The sequence below is a fragment of the Carica papaya genome, chromosome 5, assembly GCF_054855325.1.
Source record: "Carica papaya isolate Zhongbai chromosome 5, ASM5485532v1, whole genome shotgun sequence".
Classification (NCBI taxonomy): Eukaryota; Viridiplantae; Streptophyta; class Magnoliopsida; order Brassicales; family Caricaceae; genus Carica; species Carica papaya.
In genome coordinates this window covers 4,637,374-4,662,584 of record NC_142313.1, presented here as the reverse complement: position 1 = coordinate 4,662,584, position 25,211 = coordinate 4,637,374, and the positions used below count along the sequence as shown (strand labels likewise).

Here is a 25,211-nt window from a genome sequence, read left to right as displayed (position 1 = left end):
AATTCAAATTATATAGTCTCAAATATTAACAAAAAAAATAAAATAAAATAAACTTACCCAAATTTAGAGTTGATCATATTCGGATTTAGTAAAACTCGTACTACACTTGTCCTCGTGGATGCTCCGCCGTTCTTACTCTCATCCAAGACCTTACTCCATTTCCCATTTTTGATGGAGATTTTCTCCACAACTTCTTTTCTTTTTCTTCTCTAACAACTTTTTTTCTCTTCTCCTTCTCTTATCACATTGAGTTAGAGTAAGTATCTATATATATTCAAAATCAAATAATGTAATAAAATATGTAAAAAATTAATTAGTTCGTAAATGGAGGATATTAGAGACCTTTCAAAGTTAAACTATATATACGAACAAGAGAGAGAGCCCATTGTTTTGTGAATTAGAATAGGAAAGTAAGATGATTGAAATATGATGAGTCCCACTATTTCCATCAATATATATATATATGTAGTGCAATTAAAGTAGAATAGATTATAAATGAAGGCAATATATGTATATATATATATATATATGTGATAATAAATTGATTTCCCATAGCAATGAAAAACTCGACCCATGTTAGTATGTTACCTAAAAGATGGAAAAGAGCTTTTTGTTTGAAAAGATGGGGTGACACTCCTCAGAAAGTAGACACCATAATAATTCAACTCACTTCAAATTCAACCATGTGGAGACAATTAGTAGTGGGAGTGTATTTTCTATTTATAACCCCATCTTCATCATCATCATCTTTCTATTCAAAAAGTAGCCGTGAGTGGTGGATCTTGCAGCCACCCCACAAAATTACCACTTTACTTTTTACTTCCTTTTTTTTTTTTTTTTGTTCCTACAAAAAAATTCACACTTAAAAAACTTTCGTCGACCCCGAATTAATTAAAAATAAAATATCATTCGAACCCAAAATTAATTAGTATCAAATTTAGATAAATTTTAAATATTATATATGAATTTTAAATAATAAAAGTCAAAGTTGGCCAACGAAGAGATAAATAGATTCCTAATAATCTTTCAATAATAAAGAAATAAAAGTACAGAAACCAAAGATGTTTGCCCAAAAATAACTACTCTTGAAAAAGTGCATAGTATTTATAATAAATCATAAATTATATTGAATATTTTTTAAATTTAATTTGAAATAATTAACTTATACTTTAAGATGTATATATATATATACCGTGTTAGGTTTGTCTATCGGCTAGGTAGCCCTTATCAGTGATCAGAGACTCCATTTCTTCATTTTTTTGGGCCTTGACTGGTACTCTTTTACCCATGTCTGTATGCCCCACTGGTAAATTTCAAGGACAGTGTGTACCAATTGTGGAAGAAATGGCCACCCCCATCAAACAAGTCATTCTCACTTCGTTATATATACACACACACACACACATGGAGAACTATATATATATGTATATGTATATATTATATAACATGCTCATAAAAAAGGACCACCAATAATACACAAGTCTTATCACTCTATATTCTATTACATCAGTCACTACAAAATTTCAAAGAATATATATTGTCTTGCTCTTTCGTTAACATAGACTGATAAACACACACACACACACTCTATATATATATATATATATATAGTACTGTAGCGAATATTTTCTTTCATCTTTCAATATCACTTTCTGCTCATCAGGGAAAAACAAATTGTCAAACTCACTTGCTGGCCGGCCCCATCGTCAGTACCATGCACTGCCTTCTTAATTCACATAAAATTACCACAACGTATAAATTGTTCTTCTCGCTAATTTACTTTTACAGCAAGATAAAAATCTCTTGGATCATCACACAAATAACACCGGTCTCATGGATACAAATCTTGATTATACACGTAGATTCAAATCCCTTTCGCATCATTTTTCTCAAAACAGAAGTAATAGTAATAATAATAACAAAACATGAGATTACAATCAATCCGATATCAAATTTTGATTACATCAACTCGATCGTCTCAATAATTATACAATAAATCATACACTATTAATGTTATAATTATACGTATTAGGAGTGAAACTAAAACTTAGGACCAGAAAAGAACCAAACGAGTAGCTCAGAAGGGATAGACAAGGGATGAGATTATGAGTTGGAAAAGAACTAGGAACCCTAATTGCTTAACTCTCTCTTAGTAGGTCATAAAAGAAAGTGTCTCGAGTAAGTTATAGAAAGACTAGAGGATTAAGCAATAGGTCTTACAAGGCCAAGAAAAGGCCTTACAAGGTCAAGAAGCGAAAACGGAGGGTCGAGAGAGGAAAAGCGACTGATCAAATGGGATGAGATGAAAACGGAATTTTAATAAAGCTCAGGTAAGATAGCGCCAACATAAATTTACAAACATAGTCTGACCTGCAATATAATTAATGTTCTTCCCAAGATTTCTTTGATGAAGATCTCTCTAGTTTTGAACATGTCTTGGAATAGTATGTCGTTTCCTATGATAATCTCTGTCATGTTTCAACCCTCGGAAATCTGGAAAAAAAGAAAGATGTGGAAGATTGTTAGTAAAACATATATGTGCACATATATATATATATACTCTCTCCGTGTTTTGATTAAAACCGGAAGTGGGTATGTGAGGAAGAGTTGAGAAAATGAAGAAATAAGTTGAAAGAGATGATGAAAAACAAGATTCACTCATACCTTGGCTTTTAGTTTCAGAGAGAGAGAGAGAGAGAGAGAGTGGGAGAGGTTGAAGAAGGAATTCAGAAGGGGTTTTTGAAGGGAAAAAGTTTGTGGGGAGGGATATGAAAAGCACCAAAATTCAACTGACCCAAGTCCAGTAACTACTGTACAAGAGGTCCACATTTTTCATTACAAAAACGACGACGTTCGTATGTGCTAAGCTAATTTATACACCACTATCTGAATTCAATATCAATGTTAATTTAATTTGGTTTGGGCTGAATTCATTATACTGAATTTGCATTTTAATTTGTCAATAAATAAATTATAAAAAAAAAAAAATTAATTTGAATTGAATATTAAATTTAGCTGAAATTAGAATATTAATTTTATTTAAATAACTCTGTATTATATTCACATTATAACTAATTAAAACTTGAACTAAATTTCATTTTATTAAATTTTAGTTCTATTATTGCTTTAAATATTAATTTTATATTCGTTCAACAAATTTAATTATAATAAAATATTTTTTTTATCTGTGTACATTATGATTTAATAGAATAAAATTCAGTTTGATCATTATAATTTAATAAATACATTAATTATTAAATTATTAATTTAATTGACTTTATTAGTAATTATTCATTCATAATATATTTATAAAATAATAATTATTAATAAAATTTAAATTCGTAAATTTAAATAAAATATAATAATTTTAACATTTAAATCATGTATAATTGAAAATATGATAATTTGAGAAGGTAAAAAATGGTTTCATTTTTGGGTGAATAGTGTAAATATACTGCGATTTTGGCAATAATCAACAGACAATACATACACACACAGTATATATATATAATGAAAATTCTAGAAGTTATTTTATATATATTCCTTAATTTTTTTTTTTAAATATAACATCTCAAAATGTAGTAGATTTTTATATACAAATATATAAAAAGATCAAAGTAATAATTTAAAGACAAATAATTTTATAGAAAAATAAAAAAAAACCAAAAGTAAATTTAGATTGGAAAAAAAATGATTAATTGCAATTGCGGCAAATGAATAACACTGTAATTTTCTCACTGTAGAAATTAAGCAGTAAAAAAATCCACCTGAGCCGCACGTTATCCTATCAAAACCTTACTTTCTTCTCAAAACTTTCGCGCTCGAATAGGAGTATGAACCCGAGTTTCAGCCCCAAATTCTACTTTCTTTCTCTGTGATCGGTCGAACAAGCCCGGTTTCTTAATCAAACCCTTTTAGGAACTAAAATTAAAGCAAGTCATTGTTTTACCTCACAAGTCTCAGAATTGGCTGATTCACGAACCTAACCCAATAAGTGGTGCAAGTAAAACCCTAATTTCAGCCCCAAATTCTAATCTTTCTCAGTGATCGGTCGAACAAACCCGGTTTCTTAATCAAACCATTTTAGAATTAAAATTAAAGAACTCACCATTGTTTTACCTCCCACGTCTCAGAATTGGGTGATTCACGAACCTAACCCAGTAAGTGGTGCAAGTAAAACCCTAGTTTTTTTTTTTCTGGTTTGCAACTTGATTGACATGGATGCAAAAGACATTCTTGGATTACCCAAAACTCCGCTGCCGATAACCCAAGAAAAGAAATCACGACCCCAGAAGGACTCCCAGAGAAAACCCGATGGCATATCTCGCGAGGTTAGTACATCTATATGTATAAGTGCGTGTATACTGTGGTTGTGCTTCTTAATAAGCGAAAATTGTTATTAATTTTTAACCGCAGGTTTATGCGCTTACGGGTGGTTTGGCACCTCTCATGCCATCAATTGATGTTTCTCAGTTGAAACGACGTCCAGCATCAGACGAAAAGGTTGGTAATTCTTAGGTTATGAATGTACCTCAACGGCAAGATGATTTCAGTAATGCAATTGATGATGTTCCTTCATGTTGTGATTACACTGAGCTTTGTGCATTGTCAGTATGGAGCCGTCTTGCTGTTATTGTAGTTGATTTTGAACATTGTGAATTTGTTTGGAACAAGTGAATGTCACAAGAAAAAAAGTAATTGTATCTACAAATCCAGATTGTACGTTTGGAATTATTCCAAAGGAAGTAAAAAAGTACTTTTCCAATTTTAAGAATTTTATAGAATTTGGAACTTGAGAATTTGGAGGGAAAAAAGCTTGGAATTGCTTCATGAACTGTGGCTTTGTCAAGCATATTAATTAGAGAATTCCTAAATTATTTTAAGGAATAATGATTTTTCTCTCTAAAAAAGTACCAATTTGGTTCAAAAGTTCATTTTTGGGAGTGACCCCTTTTTAACTTCTAGAACCCAAATTAGTGAATTCACCAACATACATATTTTTTTTTTTTGAGATAAACCAACATACATAGTTATATATTAAATGAGAAAACAGGCATATATAATCATAGGGCACTACCATTTGACCAAATGGTTTATATGCAAAATTGGTCTGGACATGAGATGGAAACTTTATATATTCTGAACAAAGCTTATAAAATTCAACTCTGTAAAACTTGGGAAACAAGTGATAAGTGATTCAGTCATGTAAGAGATGATTTGAGTTATTTACATCTTACAGTAGCTTGAGCTCATTCTTGCCATTTAGGTTTGTCTTCTCCTTTTTTTTGTGGTGGATGGATGCATGAAAATTAATGTTGCACTGTCAGTCAGGTACAGTTTTTCTATTTAATTTGTTTAGTTTATTAGATGAAATATTTGAGATTTGAAAGTTGCTTTTCAGTTATATCAAGGGGAAGAATACCAAGTTCTTGTCAGTTACTGGACTAGTCCTTGTGGATTCAGTGACATTGTCATTTAAAAATTCTTCTACCTATTATTAGTTAGTATTGTTAGTTTAAAATACCTTTTATGGAGAAAACTTTAAAAGGTAAATTGAATTGCTTACATGTGCAACATTATCATATGGTATGTTATAAATATAAATAATAATAATAAATCCTGCTGAGTCTAGATTAATCGCAGATAGTGGGCACAGGATTACTGTGATTTGAGCTGACAATCCAATCCAAGCTACGCATCTACTGGGGCTTTGGATGCACATCAAGCTTAAAAATATACTCATTTCTAAAAGCTATCACTACCATTAAAGGAGAATGTTATAGACTATTCAAACCTACAATATTTATCATAAGTACTTACAGTTGTAAGAATTTGATATTAACAATTCTAAAGTATTAGTTTTTTTAAAAAAATCCAGCAGTTAAATATTTACATTGATAATTAATGTTGTAACTTGAACTTATTGGAACACCATCCTCATGAGAACCATATTTCTAGTATTGTTATGATGGCTAATCTTGAAATAAATGATACACCTTGATAAATTAAGCTTATTGTTATGGCACATCTTTGTGGACATTTATTTTCCGTTGTATTCTAAAATGAATTCAGATGATGTTTGATCATATCTCTTATGAATGACGCTTTGTTTCCACTCCTATTTTACTTTTTAGATTGCAATATGATTTTTCAATATATTTAAATCCTCCTTATAGATCACTTGGCAATGGCTTCCTTTTACGAATTCTGCTCGGAAAGATAATTTGCAGCTTTACCATTGGGTATGTCTCATTTTTAATAAATTTTGAATTTTCTATATATATCTAATCACTCTCCTCCTTTGTATATATAAGGAGTTTTTATATCTTAACGGCAGGTGAGAGTTGTAAATGGTGTTCCTCCAACTGGTGACTACTCCTTTGCCAAATATAACAAGGTATTCTTGAATTCACTCTGATTCTTGTGTAGATTATGCTGTAATAGACCGTATGATGTCCTTTTAATTTTCCTCATTTTTATATATGGCACTGAGTCAGTTTCTTATCGAATTTAATCTGTTAGCTTCTTCTTTTTGGTGCAGTTGGTTGATGTTATCAAATACACAGATGAGGAGTACGAGAAGTATTTAACTGATCCTGTAATTGTCAACTTTTCTATTTCACATTGTTTTAAGCAGGCCTTGCATCATTTTGAAATCCTAAAGGAACTACATGAGCTGGACTGTGTATAAGTGGTTGATCAATGGATTGAGTCTCCCTCCTCGCTCTCTTTTGACATATAACTATTTTGTCTTCACCAGATGTGGACAAAGGAAGAGACAGATCAGTTATTTGACTTGTGTGAAAGATTTGATCTCCGGTTCATTGTGATAGCTGATAGGTTCCCATCATCTCGGACTGTTGAGGAATTGAAGGAACGCTATTATAGTGGTGTGTCTCTTAGGTTGCTTCCTGTCAATCCCTTATCAGTGTTTAAAACATTTACATTGTGGTCTTGAATTCTAATTTGAATTCTTTCTATATGTTCTCTATTAAGGACTTGTAAAAGTTGAAGTCTAATAAGTTTTTGATTGTCTTCTTGATGAATGTGCAACTACTTCACATAGTATCAAGGGCAATATTGATTGCAAGGGCTCCCTCTCCTGGGGATGTTGCAAGTCACCCTCTTGTTAAGGTCTGTAACTTTATTGGTGTTCTTTTCAGTTGTTTTTGTTGGCACAAATGGTGAGCACATGTAACTAGTTGATCAAGGTAAAAATAAAATAAAAAATGAACACTTGTAATTTTCACAAGAAATGTAAAAAAAAAAAAAACAAAAGTGCAAAAGAATAAAGTATAGAGCATAATATTGTTTTAGATTGCTGTGGTCCTTAAATGACCTGTCCTACTACCCTGGTGAGTGGTAGTCAAGACAATGGATGTAGGTCATTTGCAGATTGAATGAGTTTGAAGGTTATAATCTTCTTTACTTTTTTGCTTTTCATTTCTTTGTGAAAACTATAAAGGATCACTTCTAATTTGACTTATGCCTTGATCACCTATTCATCCACCCTTCACCATTTGTATCATCAGTTTATCGAGTTAATATATATAAAAAAACTATATTCTGAATATAAAGGTACTCTATATTTCTTTTCCTTCCAGTTTACTACAGTTTGTAATATGGACTTGGGGCTAGTGAGTGTATTATTTTGTTATAGTTTATGATCTACCATCTTGCGTAGGAACCGTATAACCTTTCACAAGAGAGAGAACGCAAGCGAGCATTATCCATGGTACTCTCGCAGACAAAACAACAAGAGCGGAAAGATGCTGAGGTCTATTCAACATCTTGAGAAATTCTTGAACTTTGTTTTAAGGACAGGAACTTTGTAATAGAGGATAAAGGGTTTAATTCTCGTACTCATTCATGCTCTCAGGTTCTTGCTGAAGCAAAAAGAATACAAGAGACACGCATGGCTGCACGTGTAAGTATCGTGTAGATATGTTTTTGTGTCTCTTCTTTTGGTATTAACCTCCAGAATTGCTATTGAGTGGGTGGGCATTTGCTCATCACATTTCTTAGTAAATCCACTACCTAACGGAAATGACTTTGAGATTATCTTTTAACGTTTATCTAATTAACAATTCAAAAGTGGTCTTGGCTGGGACCAATTGAACGAAAATTCATGAATATATTTTTTTTGCTGTTCGTCAGGGTGCTGAAGAGCCTGAATTGCCTGTCACATCCAATGCTGTTACTGAAAGTGCTGATAAAGCTGTAGTTCCTGGAGATACTGTATCTCCTTCATCCAATGCCCAGCTTCCTGTGACAGCAGTTGCACCATCAGCGTTAGCAGTGGCAGATAATGCTTCTACTCTTGCTTCTTTACGAATGGTATGTTTGACTGTCTTTTTTAGTTGCGCAGCCATCCTTTCTCTCTCTTTTTCTCATGCTTGAGAGTATGTCCTTTAACTGATTTGAGAAAATTTCAGCTTTGGGTGTATTTAAGAACTTATGCACTTGAGCAAATGGTGCAAGCTGCAAGCTCTTCTGTTGGCCTTCGAACTATCAAGCGGGTTGAGCAGACTTTACAAGATCTTGGGGTTTGTTCTTGCTCCTTGAACTATTGGGACTGTATAAAGCGCATTATGTTCTCCCTCTTTCTTCTGCTTTAGTTTGCAGGATATTCAATTTTCTCAACCAAAAACCTTTTGTTGTCCTGAAGATATTTGCCTTTGATCTCTCTCATTTATTTTTACTAGTTGTCAAGGCATTTTTATTTCTTATCTAATAGGAGTTTATCCAACTCTGAACAATCATTAATTTGATTTTATAGACATATATATTCAGATTGGCTGAAGAGAAGTGCTTTTTCTGTGGTTATTATCTTTTGCTATATTATTATAGATCATGGATTCTCATCAATTAGGGAGAAAATTGTCCATGTCTTTCATCATCCTGTTTGTTTTTAAAAGCATTTCTAGTTTAAGCGCAACTGACCAATTTTTGGCTAAGGAGAGTTGAAACTCTGTAGGCTCAATAGGAATAAAATTCAAAGGTCACAGACTCATATACTAGTGTGGGAGGAGCACCCCTGAACCTTTGGATTTTTCATTTACTGGAATGTTATTTAGTGTCAGATGCTTTTTGATTGGATAGCTAATTTTTTCTACATGAGAGATTCTAATTAGGTTTTCTTTAAGAAAATGGGCACAGATCATGAATTCTTTCATCTTTACAGGTTAATCTAAAACCAAAAGTTCCAACAAAAACTGTTTGTGCAGAGCATCTTGAATTAAGAAAGGAAATACTTACTCTGTTGAATCTTCAGAAGCAGGTATTTATGTGATGCATGATTGTTGAACTACATGTATAATAATACTAGGCTATGTATGGAACAAATTCAAAATTTGTGCAATTCATTTTCAAACCTGTACTTTTTTAAACTAGAAAATAGTGGAAGTCTTACCTAAATTGATAAAAATTGAGCTCATAGGAAATTCATATGGAATTTTGTTTGAGTTTTATTTTTATTATATCTCAATAGAAGTTACAGTTGTTATAGTTAAGAGTGAGTATGTATTTGCAAATGAATTTATGCAAATTCTAGATTTATTCCAAACATGGTCTAAGAGCTTTTGAGCTCTGAATTTGTTGATTTCTTTGTAATGGTAACATTTTAACTTTTGTGCTTCAGTTGCAATATAAGGAGGCAGAAGGTTCATCATTCCGTGAAGGCTCCTTTGTTGAAATGCCAGGCAGTCCTAAAGTTTGTAAATCTAATTTTTTATTGTTCAACCTCCTTTCTTGTTGGGTTTGTATGTTGTAAACATGCTAGTTTCCTTTCTTGATTTTATTTTTTGAATATATGCTCCTGAAATTTTAATAGCGTTTGTTTCGTGGTGCGGACCAGGATCGAACATTTGTTCCAGATTCCTTTGGTTTTGGAGGTACTATGGAATGAGGCAATTTTCATTTGTCTTCATTTTCTCCTTTGCAAGACAAACACACCGGTTTATTGATGTTTAACATTTCTGCTTGATTGGATTTTAGGGGAAAGAGTTGGGAAACGAGACCAGAAGCGCAAGGTGTGAGACAGTTTTTGTTATTTTGTATTTCCACATTGCTTCTGCTTCCCATGTGCTTCTTGCAACCAGACTTGACCTTTCCTTGAACTTACTGTTTTCCAGGGACCTGGAAGGCAATTGGAGGGTCCATCACCAGCCCATAAAAGGCCTAGGAAGATGAAAGCTCCTGATCTCTAGTTCTACAAGGTGCAGAAGCTAATTAACTGTAAGTAAGGTGTATTCTCGTTTTGCTAGTGACATTCGAGTCATTGGTACTTTTTTTGTTCAAACCGATGATCTATCCCCCATGTAATTGTTTGCCTAATGTAGAGCGACCGCAATGAAATTAACATTCTATTTTTTTTTTTTCTAATCTTTAATTCACTATGGAAGTTGTCAAAGTTGTTTCAAGTTTCATCTAATCCATTGCTTTGAATTTGATGAGGCATCATCAGTCCAGGTCGGGGTTTAAAATATTTTTCGGGAAGCCGATACAGAAGCTCTCCAAATTTTTTTGAGCCTTCGTACCTTGAAATGTTTAAAGTCATGTTTTACATGATGTAACGAGAGCCTGAACTTGCAAAAGGCCGAGGATAGGATGAATCTGACATGAATACCACCTTGTTGGTGTTATGTAAATTCTTTGTTCACTTCTGATAGTTATTGGGGATCATAATCCAGTTGGAAACCGATGGTTCTGAATTAATACTACGCTACGTAAATAAATGATGTATGTATATATATATATATATGTATATATATACAGATCTGTATTTCCTGAAAATTTTTCTTAGCAATGTATTAAGCTTCAGCTCTTTGTTGTTCGTACGAAGTCAACGTTGGATAATATTTTGTTTGTAGTGGTTTCATTAATATATTAATATATAATGTTGTATGATAATAGTAAAATTATATTATATTTAAAAAAATTATGTATTAATGAATAATAATTATAGTTGTTTTTATTTATATTAACAGAATGATATTTTTATATATTAAGTTAAATTAATAATTTATTTATATAATATTAAATAAAAAATATATTTATTTTTAATTTATAATTTAATTATTTAAAATAACAAAAAAAATTTATTCTGAAAAATAAAAATTTAATTTTTTAATATTAAATATAAAAAATTATTTTAAAATTATAATTTTTTATTTATGATTATAAATTAAAAAAAAAATCTAAAAATTAGTTATACTTCTCTTTTCTTTCTTTATTTCTCTTTTTTTTTTTTTTTTTCTTTATTAATTTTATATATACACACATATAGATATATATCTTCTTAAATAAGAAAAAAGAAAGACAGGAGAGAGCAAGGAGAGAGAGAGAGAGACAGCGACTGTGAGGGGAAGAGAGAGGGAAGCCGACCGACATCGACGGCCGAGAGCAGAGAGTCGCTCGGTGTTGCGTGACACAGCGATCGCGCAAAGGAGATAGAAGAGAGGGAAGGAGATGCGTCGGAAGAGGAAGCGAGGGAGAGAAAGGTCGCGAGGAGAGAGAAGAGACGCGGTTGGGTACAAGGGAAAAAGGAAGAATAAGAAGAAGAAGAAGAAGAAGAAGAAGAAGAAGAAGAAGAAGAGATGAGATAAGAAGAAAAAGTAGAGGAGGAGAAGACGAAACGTTGAGGATATTCAGAGAGAATGATTTTGAGTTCAAATAGAATTAATAAAATATGATGAGAGTATAAATGAACAAAAAAATGTTATTATTAAAAAATTACCGATTCAGTAATCTGTAAAATTTGCTAAAATGAGGGTTTCAAATACCATCCAAGTAAAGTGAATCCAAATAAGATAAAACTACGAGGGTATCATTCTATACATTAATTATCCATGAACCATACGACAGATATTTATTAACTCTTATCATTACTCTGAAGTTTGGTGTTAGAAAGTAAAACATTTTTATGTTCTTGTCTTGTAGTTTGTCCTGATTATTTGGTATGAGCGTCCAGAAACCACAGCCTTTTGTTACCGCAAACCTTTTGTCAGTTTGTGATTCAATCCTGTGGCTGAGCCTGAGATGAACCCAGTAGAATCTTGCACTCTTTTGACTTGGAAATGCGAGTGAGTGGCGAACCATGCACACCCTCATTGCTGCAACCTCCTTCAGGCTTCGTCCCAATCTGAAACCCTTTCGTTACCAGCCCCGTTGCAGCTTGAGCAAGCAGAAGACAACTAGTAGCCTTGCAAAAACTTGGCCCTCGGTTTCTCTTTTACTTTTTGGTTCAGGCTTCTTCTTGGGTCCCCTTCTTGATGGACTTCATTCAAGGGTAAATCTTGTGGTGTACCAACATGGGTCAATCGATATTGGTCCTCTCCACACAAACATCTGGGTACCTGGATCTTTCAGTCCTTCATAGATTTTTCTTTTCTCTTGTTGATTTTTCCCGGAAAATCTCTGATAATTATTTTGTGTATATGCTGTCAGGTTCCTTTCTTGCTTGGGTCCTTTTACTGTACAGTGGGGCTGCTACAGTTATTCTTGGATGAAAAGGCCTCTTCAAAGGTTTCAGATGGAAGCTTGGAGAAAACTGCTGTTTCACTGATGTGAGTCTTCAGTTCGCTGTTTCCTTAAAAAAGTAAGAGAAGAATCAAGTCTTGTTCTACAAAAAGTTTTGTCTTTGCAACAGAAGATGAAAAGGATGTTGGGGAAACCAGAAAGTTGAAATTGCATTTTTTCTAATTTCTGATCAATGTAAGCATAGATTATCTCATTAATTCCTACAATCTTCCTGAAAAACAGAGCATTAGTGCTGTTTATCGCATCGAGTGCCGAAATGTACAAGGCTGGAGTTCCAGATAACATTGAGGCCTATATACTATTTGCAGCAGCAGAGTTGATCTGGTTCTCTCTGGACAGGACATGGTTTGGGTTCTTCCTAGCGTCTCTTATAGGCATTGCCTGCCCCCTTGCTGAAATTCCAATTATGAAGTAACTTTCTGTCTTTCTTAGCTGAAAAAACATTCATTAACGCCCGTCTAGTTTAATTCTCCCCCAATTTCTAGTTCCAATTTTCATATTAATTTTATTATACATAATTAGAACTAAGCTTCTTTACTTTTTTAAAAGCGGGAATTAAATTTCTAACATCAAAGAATTCAAGATTGAATTGTGATATCTCAAACACCACAAATTATGTTTTAGTTACTTTTTTACTAATGTTAAAATTTAAAGTAGGAATTATATGGAAGCTGAAACAAATGCAACCCCATAACCATTTAATTTTAGGACTTGCTGCTAATTCATCTGTTTGATGCTACTAACAGGTTGTTCCATCTTTGGTACTACCCCCAAGCAAACATAGAAATCTTTGGCCAGGTAAGATCACACCATGGAATAGAGGTGTTTCTTCATAGCTTAAGCTTACTGTGAGTAATCTGAGTGGCACTTCTCTTTGCAGGGACTAGTAACTTGGACCGTAACTTGCTACTTTGTTTACACGCCGTTCTTGATCAATTTATCACGATGGTTGAGAAAAGTTGTAATTTCTGTAGAGACAAAAGATCAATCTGCATAGCTGGAAGAATTTAGTGGGGCATTTTTCTCGCTTCTTCGATAGACATCCAATGAAACAAACTAGTCAAATTGATGAGGAGCTTCTTATCTAAAAAGAAAAATCATGTTGGATTTGCAAATTTCTTATCAGGCTTGCAGACAGATTATTATTAGCAATGGAACTAAGCTGAATTGTAATGATAAACTTGACGGAAGGAATCATGCTGGAAATTATGTGGATATTTTGCAAAGTTAAATAAGTATATCAAATCAATTCACATGTTTCAGATTCAAATATAAATAGTTTAATACATAAGTATGCTTATAGAGTTATAGATTTGATGGATGTACACAAGATAAGCCAGTCGGATCAAGGTATCATATGTGAAGAGAAACAGAGAATTAAATTCATTTCAGATAAATCTAAAGCATGATTACAATTACAAAATTTTGTATCCTTTTACTGAGAAAAGTGATTTCAAAGTTACAAGTGTTAAAGCTTGAGATCCCATGCATGGATAATACAAGATGCAATCTCTACAAACCCATGTACATCTCACATGTTCATGACTTGATATAGCTCAAGCTCATGCCAATAGCCATACCAGCCTCATAAAATGAAGCTGGACACTTAAGCCAGCTCATATTATAGAAGAAAAACCTAACCAATTAATGAAACATCCAAAATATCTGGGAACTTCTCCTTGATCGCCGCTTTGATTCCTGATGCAATGGACTCAGGCCCTGTATACTTAACAAGGCAATTTCCACCTTCAACAGATACCACTTCCACGCTCCCACCATAATTCTTAATGGCTGGTCGTAATATATCAAGATGACCATTCACCGACTGCAGTCACATGGCATGTAGAATTTCATAATTACCAAAACATTTTATTTATTGTAAACAGAAAGAAATAACCATAGATATTTTAACCTATCAGCTCTTAATCTTATATACTTTCTGTATCAAGTCATGTTAAGAAGAAAAGTCACCTCCACAGTTGTCTCTGTTACTTCATCATCCACCACTTGGCGAATATCTTTCACTGCATCTCCAAATTTTTCTTTCAATACTCTTTCAATACCCATCTTCATTGTTGTTGTTGAGCTAGGGCAGCTACCACATGCTCCTATTGCCAACAAGTAAAAGCTTAACTCGGTTACTTAGCTTCCCGTGGTGATATAATATGTTAAACATGCATTCAAGTTCCTTTTTCTTGCTTTGCAAATAGGAAGAAACTCTACAAGCTTTATCTTTCAAGAAGCATGGCAGACACAGGCACATGACCAGCAAAACCCTGTGCAGTTAGGAATTTTATGCTTAAGACTCTTATCCACTTTCCTGCTAAATGATGTTTTTTTTACCTCAAGAAAGCTGACCCAGACACAGGAATGTAAATTACTTTATAAGGACCCTTGACTACTATCTATAGAACAGTGTTCTATGAATTGACAATTCTATTTCTTATTAGTCAGGTAATGTTAGTCAAGCACTAAGCCTAGTGATAGGAAATTGGGAAAAGATAAAGATAATTTTACATTCTGCACCTACACCGAACAAAATCATGTAAATTTTGATTTTCCACTGCATAACCTATTAACTACTTGAAAATCTGTGGAAGAAATCAAATAGAATAATACTGAAACAGATGTAGCACTATAATGACGATGACGATAAACAAATGGGAAAAGCAAGAGAGAAAAGAACAGACCAGGATTTTCAAACCTAACCAAGCAGTAATTTTTTTTTTTTTGAAATAAAAAGTGTAATCTGTATATTAACATGGTACCAATACAGGGATACAGCCCGTGTACAAAAGATTTACAATAGTATTAGTGTATCAATAATATTCACAAAATCCACATCACTAATAATGTTTTGACCTAATAATATAAACCCAAAATAATGTATCCACCTATTTTTTAATATATTAATACTACTTTTCTCACTATCAAAAGTTATACTATTCTTCTCTTTTCAAATAACCCACAAAACACTCAAAGGGATTAAATTTGCTATCTTGTTTTTTACACATAAACCATACCAGATCCATATCTCCCCCCCAACCAACCCTGCAATAACCCAATCTATCTCCAAAAGACCATATATCATAGTCCACAGGCTGTATGTAGTAGGACACCACAATAAAAGGTGGTTGCATGACTCCTCCGCCTTCAAACAACAATAACATCCATTCACCGAAATCCATCCTCTAATTTTCAACTTGTCGATAGTTTAAATCCTCTCCCAACAAGCTTCCTAAACAAAAAATGTAGTACAAGGGGGAATTTTAATTTTCCAAATTTGTCTACCCGGAAAATTACTTCTACCAGCATCACCCATCATACTCAAATGATGATAATATGAAGAAACAGAAAATGTGTCATTCCTTTCCAACTTCCATATAGGCTGGTCATCACAATTCGAAACTTGCTGTGTAGCACGCAGCTGCATCAAATCTTCGAACTCACCAATCTCCCAATCATTCAAATTTCAGTTGATATTAATCGACCAAACAACATTCCCATTTGAAATCTGGTAAGCCTCCTACACAACAATGTTATTGGTTTGAGAAATGCTGAAAATCCCGGGAAACTTTCTCATAAGGCAGCCATCGCCCACCCATTCGTCTTCCCAGCATTTAATCTTGTTTCCTCTGCCAAACTTCCACTGAATACATTACAAAAGACAAGACCTCTGCATCAATATTTTCCTCCATAAACATCTCCCATGAGGGATAGATATTTGGATATTACCACTTCAAGCCATAAGCTCACCCCACTGAGAATCCACAATCCTACGCCATAAGCTGTTTTCCTTCCTCAAGTACCTCCATAGCCATTTGCCATGAAGGGCATCATTCATTTTTACCATTGATCTAATGTCAAGCCCCCCATATATGAGTAGTTATTTTATAACATCCCATTTTACTAAGTGATATTTACGATCTTCTTCAATGTCACCCCAAAGAAACTGATACTGAATGACTTCCAATTTTTTAGCCACCTTCACCAAAGTAGTTATTGTCGAGAGATAATATATTGGAAGATTAGCTAAAGTACTTTTGATAAAGGTGAATCTACCCCATTTAGAAAGGAAGTTTTTCTTCCACTTCGCAAGCCTTTTCTCAAACAATTTGATAATCAGTTCTATGTAATTTGATCCTTCTATTTAGCACCTAACGAGATCCCAAGATACTTGAAGGGGAATTTGACCTCTTTACACCCCAAAATCTTAGCATAGGACCCAACATCATCACTGCCACCAATCCTAGCCAATTCAGATTTGTTAAAATTTATTTTGAGACCCGAAACAGCTTGAAACCCTCATAGAGCACATTGCAAATGTAATAAGTCCCTTAATTCTGGTTGACAAAAATAAGCGTGTCATCCGCAAAGAAAAGATGGGACACATCCGTTATATTCTCCATGCTCCCCACCGCAACTCCCCTCATCAGCTGGAGTTCTTTCGCCCTACCAAGAAGCTCGTTAAGAGCTTTCATAACCACAATAAATAGAAGAGGAGATAGAGGATTTCCTTGTCTTAAGCCTATCGAAGCATTAAAGAAACTGGAATGACCCCCATTAATCAAAATGACAAAGGAAGTTGTTGTGATACAAGATTTCGTCCATTTCTTCCATTTTAGCCCGAATCCTATCCTAAACAGCATATAATCGACAAAATTCTAGTTAACATGGTCATATGTTTTCTCTATATCTAATTTACACACCAAACCATCCTTTTTATTAGTCATTAAGTCATCTATCGTTTCATTTGCAGCCATCACAGCATCAAAGATCTATCTTCCCCCCACAGAAGCATTTTGACAGTCCCCTATACCTCCCCTAATACCTTGGATAATCTGCTAGCCAAAACCTTAGTAATAAGTTTGTAAATGCAGCCCACCCGACTTATAGGTCTGAAATCTTTAAACTCATTTGCACCACTTCTTTTAGGGATAAGTGACATAAAAGTGGAGTTCAAAAACTTTACAAATTTTCCCGATGAATGCAGATCATTGAAGATATCCATAATGTCCACTTTCAAGAAAAGCCAAAACATTTGAAGATAATTCATGTTAAATCCATCAGGACCCGGAGCTTTATGCCATTATAAGATTTCAAGCCCTCTAACACCTCTTCCTCGGTGAATTCAGCTTCCAACCACAACCTACTCTCTCCAGAAATACTGCTGAAATGCAAACCATCCAAACCAGGTCTAATTATGCCATCTTCCTCAAATAGCTGTGAAAAATATCCTCTGGCAGCCTCTCTCAGTTCAGTATTACCAGAAATTTTCTTCTTGTCGACCCAAACCTCTTCAAAATAATTGCATCTGCGTCTATGAGAAGCTAGAGCATGGAAGTACTTGGTATTCCGATCTCCATCCTCCAACCATTTCTCCCTGGATTTCTATCTCCATATCATTTCCTCTTCCTTCAAAAAAGAAGCCAGCTGTAGGTTCAAAGACCTACTGCTTCCTCTCTAGAGTCCATATCATTGATCTCAGCTATAACAGAATCAAAAAGCATTTTCCTTTGCTCCAACTCCTCTTTAGCCCATTCTTTGATTGCGTTCTTCAATGCCTTATGTTTGTGGGCAAACCTGTAGCTAGCACAGCCCTGAATATCACTGTTTTTCCATGTCTCTTCCACCAACTGGCGAAAGTTTTCCTTCCCCAGCCACTTATTATCTAACCGAAAAGGAATGAGACTCCACTGGATCCCTTCGGCCTCAATGCAGATAAGGTAATGATCAGATATACGTCGAGATAATGTTTTTTGATTAACGCAAGTCAAATCTAACAAAAAGCAAGAGATAAAAAATCTATCAATCTTAGATTTACTCTTTTGATTGGACCAAGTCCATTGCTTCTTAGATAACAGGAGATCAACCATCCCCAACCTCTCCATCACTTCTTTGAACTCACTGGCTTCTGAAGTCGAAAAGCTACTACCACGTCTCTCTTCCCTTCTCAAAGTCATATTGAAATCACCGCCAATGATCCACTTACCATCCCATTTATTTCTACACTCCTCCAATTCATTCCATAGCATTGATTTCTCCTCTCTATTCCCTCTGCAATAAACCCCAGTGAACATCCGCTATGCACCCCCCAAGTTAAAAATGCACGACAATGTGCATTCTCCCTTTATAACCTTTACACAATTCACTTGCTCCTCCTTCCACAAAATGATCAACTCACCAGCCGTACTCTTAACAGGAATAACATTCCAGTCCTTATCCTTTACACTCCACAGGCTTTCAATCATCCATTTGGAAAAATCTTCCACTTTTTTTTCTTGCGGACATACCGCATAAGGCTTCCATTTATTCAGACACCCTCTAATGATGAGTCGTTTACCTCTGTTGTTCACCCTGAAAACATTCTAGAAAATTACTCTACCAATCATTCACAGATTATCATAACCCCACCAACTGCCTTACCACCTCCTCTCCTAGCATCATAATTTATAGTCGCCTGCAATCTTTTTAACTCCCTTGAAGTTCCACTACCCAATTTTTTCTTTTCTTAAAACATTTCTTTTTTTCGATTTCAGAAAAGAAAAGATAGGATAGATTTTCCATACTTGCTAAAAACACCCCTATCATCTTGCCGAATTTTTGTACATTATTGGCAACCCACTGGGAGCAGTATTCTACGTCACATGCTGAGAAGTTAACTCCTTCCAAGCTCAACTCAATAATCTCTTCTATTTCTGAATAATTGGCAGTTGCAATCGCCTGAGCATCTTCGTCGACCATGACCAACTCAAAGTTCTTTGTCTCAGTCTCCTCACAAGGAACTTCAATCAATAGACTCCCATCTCCCTTGAAGTCCTCCATAGTGGAGAAAACTGAACACATATCATCTTCCTCTCCTTCACTAACTGCCATTGAAACATCAAAGACTCCTATGCTTGCATCGCCCACAAATTTTTCCACTTCACTAAGCCCTAGTTTCTCCTTTTCAAATTCCTGTATTTTCTCCAAATTTACGTGTAACTCAGGTTGATACACCTCCATTACTTTAGTGCCCGAAGACTCACCCCGGGTCGGGTTACTAGCAATAGCAGGATTTGGTTTAGGATATGGGTCCCCAGCAAAATCCGGCCTCGCAAACCATTTCTCCTTTTCTTTCCAAGTGAAGCGTTTCTTCTCGCCCAACCCTTTATTTTAAAATTGAGTCTGACCCACAGTGTTAAAGACTCCATCACCCTTGAGACCAAAATGACGGGTACTCATAGTGTTTTGGAGTTTACCCAAATACCGATAACTCGCCTGGTTCTGCCTCATTGGGACAATCTGAACCGAATTGCCCTCAGGTTTCCTCTGCCCTACCTGCTTTGAGCTTCCCTCAAAGGATTGCAGCGCAACCGCATATGAATGTGCTACCTCAACTTCCATCAAAACGTTAATCGGCACATTATAATGAGGGCACTGAAAGGATACTTTCCATGGTTGTTTCAGCTGACTAACTTTCGCCTTGGATTCACCAAGTTAACCCTATCATATTCTGCAATGGGAGTAGAATTTTTAACGGGTCTGTCAGCGAGCTTGAATGCAACCAACATTAACTTCCACCATCCTCTTCCTTGCATTCCTGCTGGAAAAAATATTCTCTTTAACTGTCGATCACCTTGCATCATTAATGCCAGATACTAACCCCTCGTCTGTTTCTACCAAATGACGATCACCTTGCATCTTGTAATTTCTTTTTACAAGATGTTTGGCCCATGTCCCCGGCCTCCTTCTCCACCAAAAGTCGTCAAGAGCATCTAAAAACCGGCAATATTCCTCTTTATCAAGAAAGATCGAATGACGAAAACCATGCCCCTTTTTAGTAATCCACAAACCGTCCTGTAACACCCAAAATAATTTTTTCTATTTTATTTTTTTTGATTTAATTTAATTTAAATTAATTTTTGTGAATATAAAAATATTAATAATGATAAAATTGGGTAAAAATATTATTTGGGTTTAATTGAAATTGATTTTGGAAAAAAGGGGTGAAAATTTGGATTCTGGGGGTGTTTTTGAAAAGAAATTCGAAAACCGGGGGTCAAAACGCAATTTAGAAAAATTGTGCCCCGTCAGCGCCACGTCAGCAGTCACGTCAGCGGCCCAGTCAGCAGCCCTTGCCAACCAGGACCTGCTGCGTGGCAAGGCCACGCCGACCCGGGAACGGGCCACGTGGGCGATCCGCGTGCACGCGATCGGATGGCCCAGATGCGTCCCCACGCGCACGGACGACCCAAATTTAATCCAAATTAAATCGCGATCGAACAGTTCAGATTAAATCAAGATGGACGGCTGTGATTAAAAGGCAAAGGGTATAAATAAACCCCCCACACCTGACCACAAAAACCCTAGCCGCCAGCCCTCGCCGGAGAAGACGAACCAGACGCCGGAAGAGCCGACCGCCGCCACCCGCCGCCACACCGGGGAGTTTTCCGACCGCCGATCGAGGTAAATTTCATACCCCCGGCTCGTTTTTCAATGTTGAGTTCCCCTGTGGCCAAATCGGAGGCAAACTCCGGGCCAAACGGCTGGAAAATATGGTCGAAACCCAGCGGCGCCGCCGCGCCCCTCCTCAGTTTTTGCCTCCGATGAGGCCCTTCCCGGCCTCCGTTTGATACAATTTTTATATCACCGTGATCACCATTCTTTTCTCTACAGGTTGATCGGAGCCAAATCACTAAAACACGAACCACACCGGAGAGCCGCCGCACCCGAGAGCACCGCCGCACCCGAGAGCACCGCCGCCAGTAAGCTTCGGTTTTTCGTAATTTTTTGGCCCCTCGAGAGCTCTAGGGTTGTTTTATCGCAGGGATCGATGCAAGTGTGGCCGAATTCGGCCGAAAACGGCCAACCCGAGGCGAATCGCCGCCGCATGCGGCGGAGCTGCCGTGCCGGAATTGCGATATTGGCCGAAAGGGGCCCTAGGTCTAATTCTGAGATTTTTGGGACACGTGCAGGTACCGGTAGCGTGTTTCAGTTTTTCAGAAAAAAATTCAAGAAATTTAGGGATAATCCGCAGGCGCTCGGAAAAGCCTATTTCGGGTCCTGAAAACAAGTAAGGATTCCTCACCCTATTTTCTATCACAGTATTAAAGTGCAATAAATGATAAAACGGTATTTCATGAATCAATAGCTGTGTGAAATTGTTTAAGGTTGCTAATGGAGCCCGAGTCTGGTGTATTCGTCGGTCAGTTGTTGTTTGTTCTATTTTACAGTTTTAAATGCAGTATGATGTCTGATGTTTTCACTTCATAGTTTCGTGTGCATGTATCACTGTTTCATTGATTATGGACTGAATGACTGAGAATCCGATGTTGTGTGTTGTCTTGTTGGCATGAACTACTAGTTTGCATGTTTGTGTGTGACTTGATGATGGTGACTAAAGAAAAAGGGATAAAAGGTTATGTGAATTGGCAAACGGATAATGTGGGCGGCCTGACTAGGTATCCTAAGAGATGGTGGATGGACCGGCTCCGTAGGGAACCCTACCGGGAACGTGGTCTCTCATATCGGACGGGGTATGGAGACCTTCTGTGTTTTGGCGCCCATACCGGACGGGGTATGGGGACGGCCCGTTTCACTCTCATACCGGACAGGGTATTGAGGTTCATGGTTTTGGCGCCCATTACCGAACGGGGTACGGGGACGGCCCTGCAATTAGGTTACAAATGTTAAGGGTTCACGGGTAGCGAGACCCCTATGGATACTAGTACGCTGGTAAAAGAGGGAATTATGTTGTTAATGATTGAAAACGCAATGACATGATAAGTTTTATGTTATAAACTCTATGTAATTTCATGATGTGGATAATGTTATTGCTTTCATATGTTGTTTTATGGATCTCACCGAGGTAAGTGGACAATAAAAGGTTTTATGTTAATAAACGAGTTTATTATAAATTATGCTCCATTGGTCTTTTTGTGTTTTCTACCCACCTTTACCTCCGTGGCAGTGAGATAGTGTGATGTCTTTACTGGGCTGGTGTAGCTCATTCCTTATTTAACAATTTCAGATCAGGAAGACATTGTTTCCGAACCCGTTCCGCAGGAAGACGGCGAAGGGGACGCCTAAAGACTCCGTAGTTATATTTAGAGTTCTTATTTTTGAGTATATCTTTTACTCAGTTTGTTCTTTTATATTTTAAGCACGTTTTTTGTTATTGTGTAAGAGATGTTAATCATAATCTATTTTATTTCGCTTCCGCAAATTCATATTATTTATCTATATATATGCCTTTCCAATATTAAATTTTTCCGGGGCTGCTACACGTCCGTTCTTCTACCTTCACAAACCAAATCGAACGATTTGTTCTCAATAGCTAGATATCTTCTCCCGAATGAGCTCATGAAGAACCCAAGGTAAATGGTCGGCCGACAGAGGCCAAAATGACACAGAAAGTTTAGAGAGAAATTTTAGAGGGAGGAAGTCAAAAGGACATTCCAAACTCTAAAGCCTAACCAAGCAATAAAATTAACCTGGATAAGTGGAGCCAGCATGACATTTAATACTATTAGGCATTCCCTTTACATTTAGAATATTTTGTTGGAGATGAAGGGACTACAATAAGTTCGTACAGGTGATCCATGAATCATGGTTTTCTTCTAAACGTAATGTTCCTCTATGAAGCAGACTCTCACAAGTTGATTGTGTACAAACCTGTGCTAAGCGAGCGAATAAAGAGTAGTACTAACAAATGCAGAAATCAACTATGATCTAGAAAAGAATATTCCTCGAGCCTACGATAAGTCTTGCATATGAGGTGGAAACTTCTAAGAGCACCCTGTGGAACAGCTTAAATAAATGCTGAAATGAGTATACAACTCTCTACACTGCAGCAGAAAAAAATTCATCAGACAAGTATCTGCTTTATAGCAATCCTAGAAGGTAGAAACTTTAGTGGCTCTGAATTCATATGCGCTGCAATATGTCATCATAAAATATACATAGACGTAGGCATAGATACATGGAAGAACATGTATCTAAAGACTAATAGTATATTCAAGTTAACCTATTTTTATATAATTTATTTGGAAATTTTAGTTTGTGAAGTCATTTATATTTAAATTAGCATAAATACTTTTGTAAAGGTATGGACCAAATAATAAAAGAGCGAACTTTTCTATCAAAACATTCTAATTTCTTTCCCAATTCCATGAGCTATAATATAATTTGAAATATATAGATTTAATTCTACTTAAAATTCAACTGAAATTAGAATTTCTTGTTTTCATTCTTGAATCAGGGCTATTTCAAATCCACAAAGATATCCTATTCCTTGTAGATTCTAATTTCTATCCCCTCATTTTCCTTTTCTTTCTGTTCCTTTCAACTGGAATATTTTATTCTCCCTTTAAAACATACTCATCTCCATCTATCATATTCTCACTGAATTTCATCAGTCAATCCAGAACTTCCAAATTTTAAGCACAAAACAAATTGCACCTCGAAATAGTAATCTGATCCACCTCAGTGGTTACACATTCAGTGTGTGTGACAAAAACAGCTGATTATACTAAAAAATCAACAAATCAACTCATTAAGAAAAAAGGGGAAACTCACCTTGGAGCTTGAGAGAGATGACACCATCTTCAACGGACACGACGTCGACGTTCCCGCCATCGGAGATAAGATAAGGCCTAACATCTTCGAGGACCAAGTCCACGTTTTGAGGCGTCAGATCGAATTTACGGGCAGAATAGAGGCCCGGAGACGAACCAGTGGGTGCGCTCTGGCTCGAAGCTTTAATGGCCGTTTTCAAATATACCCTGGTTTGAGAGAGGGATACGTGTTGGTTTGGAAATATGATTTGTGGGTATTGATGGGTTTTTGTTGGAATGTTTGGGATTGAAAATGGTGTAGCGTGTAAACTCGTTCTGGTGGATTTCATGGCTGCCACGGACATGGTGGAGGATTGAGTGCTTTTGAGAAAATTAAGAAGCTTTGAGGGGGTTTTGGAGAAATACGGAAAGTAGTAAGGACCTTGTGGTGGTGGTGAATGAGGCGTGCAAAATTGGAGAAGTTGGAGTGGCGGTCAGATTTTGCATGCAAAATAATCCATAAATTCGTGTGGATTGAAAATAATATTTTTAAATAGGAACTGTTAAACTTTTGCAAAGTTATTTGGTTTATTATAAATAAAAATTTAATATTATTTTCAAACAAATATCAATAAAATTAATATTTAAATATATTTTTTTTAAACTTATTGATTTGATCTTATAAATATATTATTACCTTATAATATATTGTCGTCATAATTTTTTATTTTTTTTAAATAATAATTTATTAATTGTTGTATTATAATTAAAAAAATTCATTTCATATATTTAATATCTATTCATAAATTTTTATAACTCAATGATAAAAATTATAAAAAAATTTGATATTTTTCACTTCTATTAATTACTGATTATAATTTTTTTTTGTATGTTTAGTTTCAATAATTAGTTAATTTAGAATTACACAAAAAATATTATTATAATGTGTGATTATTATATTAATAATGTATAATAATCACAAAAATAAACTAAATGATTTATATTTAAACTTCAATCAAAATTTATAGGTTAATACTTTAGATTATATTTTGTCGTAACTAAAAGACATGAGTTCATAAAGGAAATTTTATTCAAATAATTTAATGACTTATAATTTAATATATAAATTAAAAA

The 25,211-nt window shown here is 35.3% G+C and overlaps 3 protein-coding genes and 1 long non-coding RNA gene across 5 annotated transcripts; 2 read left to right on the top strand and 2 right to left on the bottom strand.

Moving 5' to 3' along the window:
- Window positions 1–1,811: 1,811 nt before the first annotated feature.
- LOC110819493 (uncharacterized) lies at window positions 1,812–2,894 on the bottom strand. The gene is made up of 2 exons (XR_002540682.2): window positions 2,665–2,894; window positions 1,812–2,493 (listed from the first exon to the last, which is right to left on the bottom strand). It is a non-coding gene; the product is annotated as an uncharacterized LOC110819493 (long non-coding RNA).
- Window positions 2,895–3,817: 923 nt separating this feature from the next.
- On the top strand, window positions 3,818–10,838 carry LOC110819445 (myb-like transcription factor family protein). Of its 2 annotated transcripts, none has more exons than XM_022048638.2 (17): window positions 3,818–4,331; window positions 4,417–4,503; window positions 6,177–6,242; window positions 6,338–6,397; window positions 6,542–6,598; window positions 6,761–6,890; window positions 7,067–7,134; window positions 7,685–7,777; window positions 7,880–7,927; window positions 8,158–8,337; window positions 8,436–8,546; window positions 9,185–9,280; window positions 9,641–9,712; window positions 9,857–9,893; window positions 9,997–10,031; window positions 10,134–10,236; window positions 10,466–10,838. In XM_022048638.2, the coding sequence occupies exons 1-16, from the start codon at window positions 4,218–4,220 to the stop codon at window positions 10,206–10,208; spliced, it is 1,329 nt and encodes a 442-aa protein (XP_021904330.1). In that variant the 5' UTR covers window positions 3,818–4,217; the 3' UTR covers window positions 10,209–10,236; window positions 10,466–10,838. The 2 variants fall into 2 exon arrangements, with proteins under 2 accessions (XP_021904330.1, XP_021904328.1); XM_022048636.2 differs by having other exon boundaries at window positions 9,833–9,893.
- A 1,112-nt stretch (window positions 10,839–11,950) lies between these two features.
- On the top strand, window positions 11,951–13,795 carry LOC110819446 (insulin-induced protein). The gene is made up of 5 exons (XM_022048639.2): window positions 11,951–12,352; window positions 12,448–12,566; window positions 12,763–12,951; window positions 13,287–13,338; window positions 13,421–13,795. Exons 1-5 carry the CDS (start codon window positions 12,098–12,100, stop codon window positions 13,535–13,537), a joined length of 732 nt encoding a protein of 243 aa, XP_021904331.2. The 5' UTR covers window positions 11,951–12,097; the 3' UTR covers window positions 13,538–13,795.
- Window positions 13,796–13,900: 105 nt separating this feature from the next.
- On the bottom strand, window positions 13,901–24,642 carry NFU1 (NFU domain protein 1). Its single transcript, XM_022048822.2, has 3 exons — window positions 24,100–24,642; window positions 14,512–14,648; window positions 13,901–14,365 (listed from the first exon to the last, which is right to left on the bottom strand). Exons 1-3 carry the CDS (start codon window positions 24,440–24,442, stop codon window positions 14,177–14,179), a joined length of 669 nt encoding a protein of 222 aa, XP_021904514.1. The 5' UTR covers window positions 24,443–24,642; the 3' UTR covers window positions 13,901–14,176.
- Window positions 24,643–25,211: the final 569 nt, after the last annotated feature.

Coding starts and splice junctions, on each gene's coding strand:
- NFU1 (XM_022048822.2), bottom strand. CDS start 24,442: ATGTCCGTGGCAGCCATGAAATCCACCAGAACGAGTTTACACGCTACA. Junction 14,649..24,099: donor CATCTCTCTCAAGCTCCAAG/GTGAGTTTCCCC, acceptor TGTTGGCAATAG/GAGCATGTGGTAGCTGCCCT. Junction 14,366..14,511: donor TAACAGAGACAACTGTGGAG/GTGACTTTTCTT, acceptor ATGTGACTGCAG/TCGGTGAATGGTCATCTTGA.
- LOC110819446 (XM_022048639.2), top strand. CDS start 12,098: ATGCACACCCTCATTGCTGCAACCTCCTTCAGGCTTCGTCCCAATCTG. Junction 12,353..12,447: donor CTCTCCACACAAACATCTGG/GTACCTGGATCT, acceptor ATATGCTGTCAG/GTTCCTTTCTTGCTTGGGTC. Junction 12,952..13,286: donor GCTGAAATTCCAATTATGAA/GTAACTTTCTGT, acceptor TGCTACTAACAG/GTTGTTCCATCTTTGGTACT.
- LOC110819445 (XM_022048636.2), top strand. CDS start 4,218: ATGGATGCAAAAGACATTCTTGGATTACCCAAAACTCCGCTGCCGATA. Junction 7,135..7,684: donor CAAGTCACCCTCTTGTTAAG/GTCTGTAACTTT, acceptor CATCTTGCGTAG/GAACCGTATAACCTTTCACA. Junction 9,281..9,640: donor TGTTGAATCTTCAGAAGCAG/GTATTTATGTGA, acceptor TTTGTGCTTCAG/TTGCAATATAAGGAGGCAGA.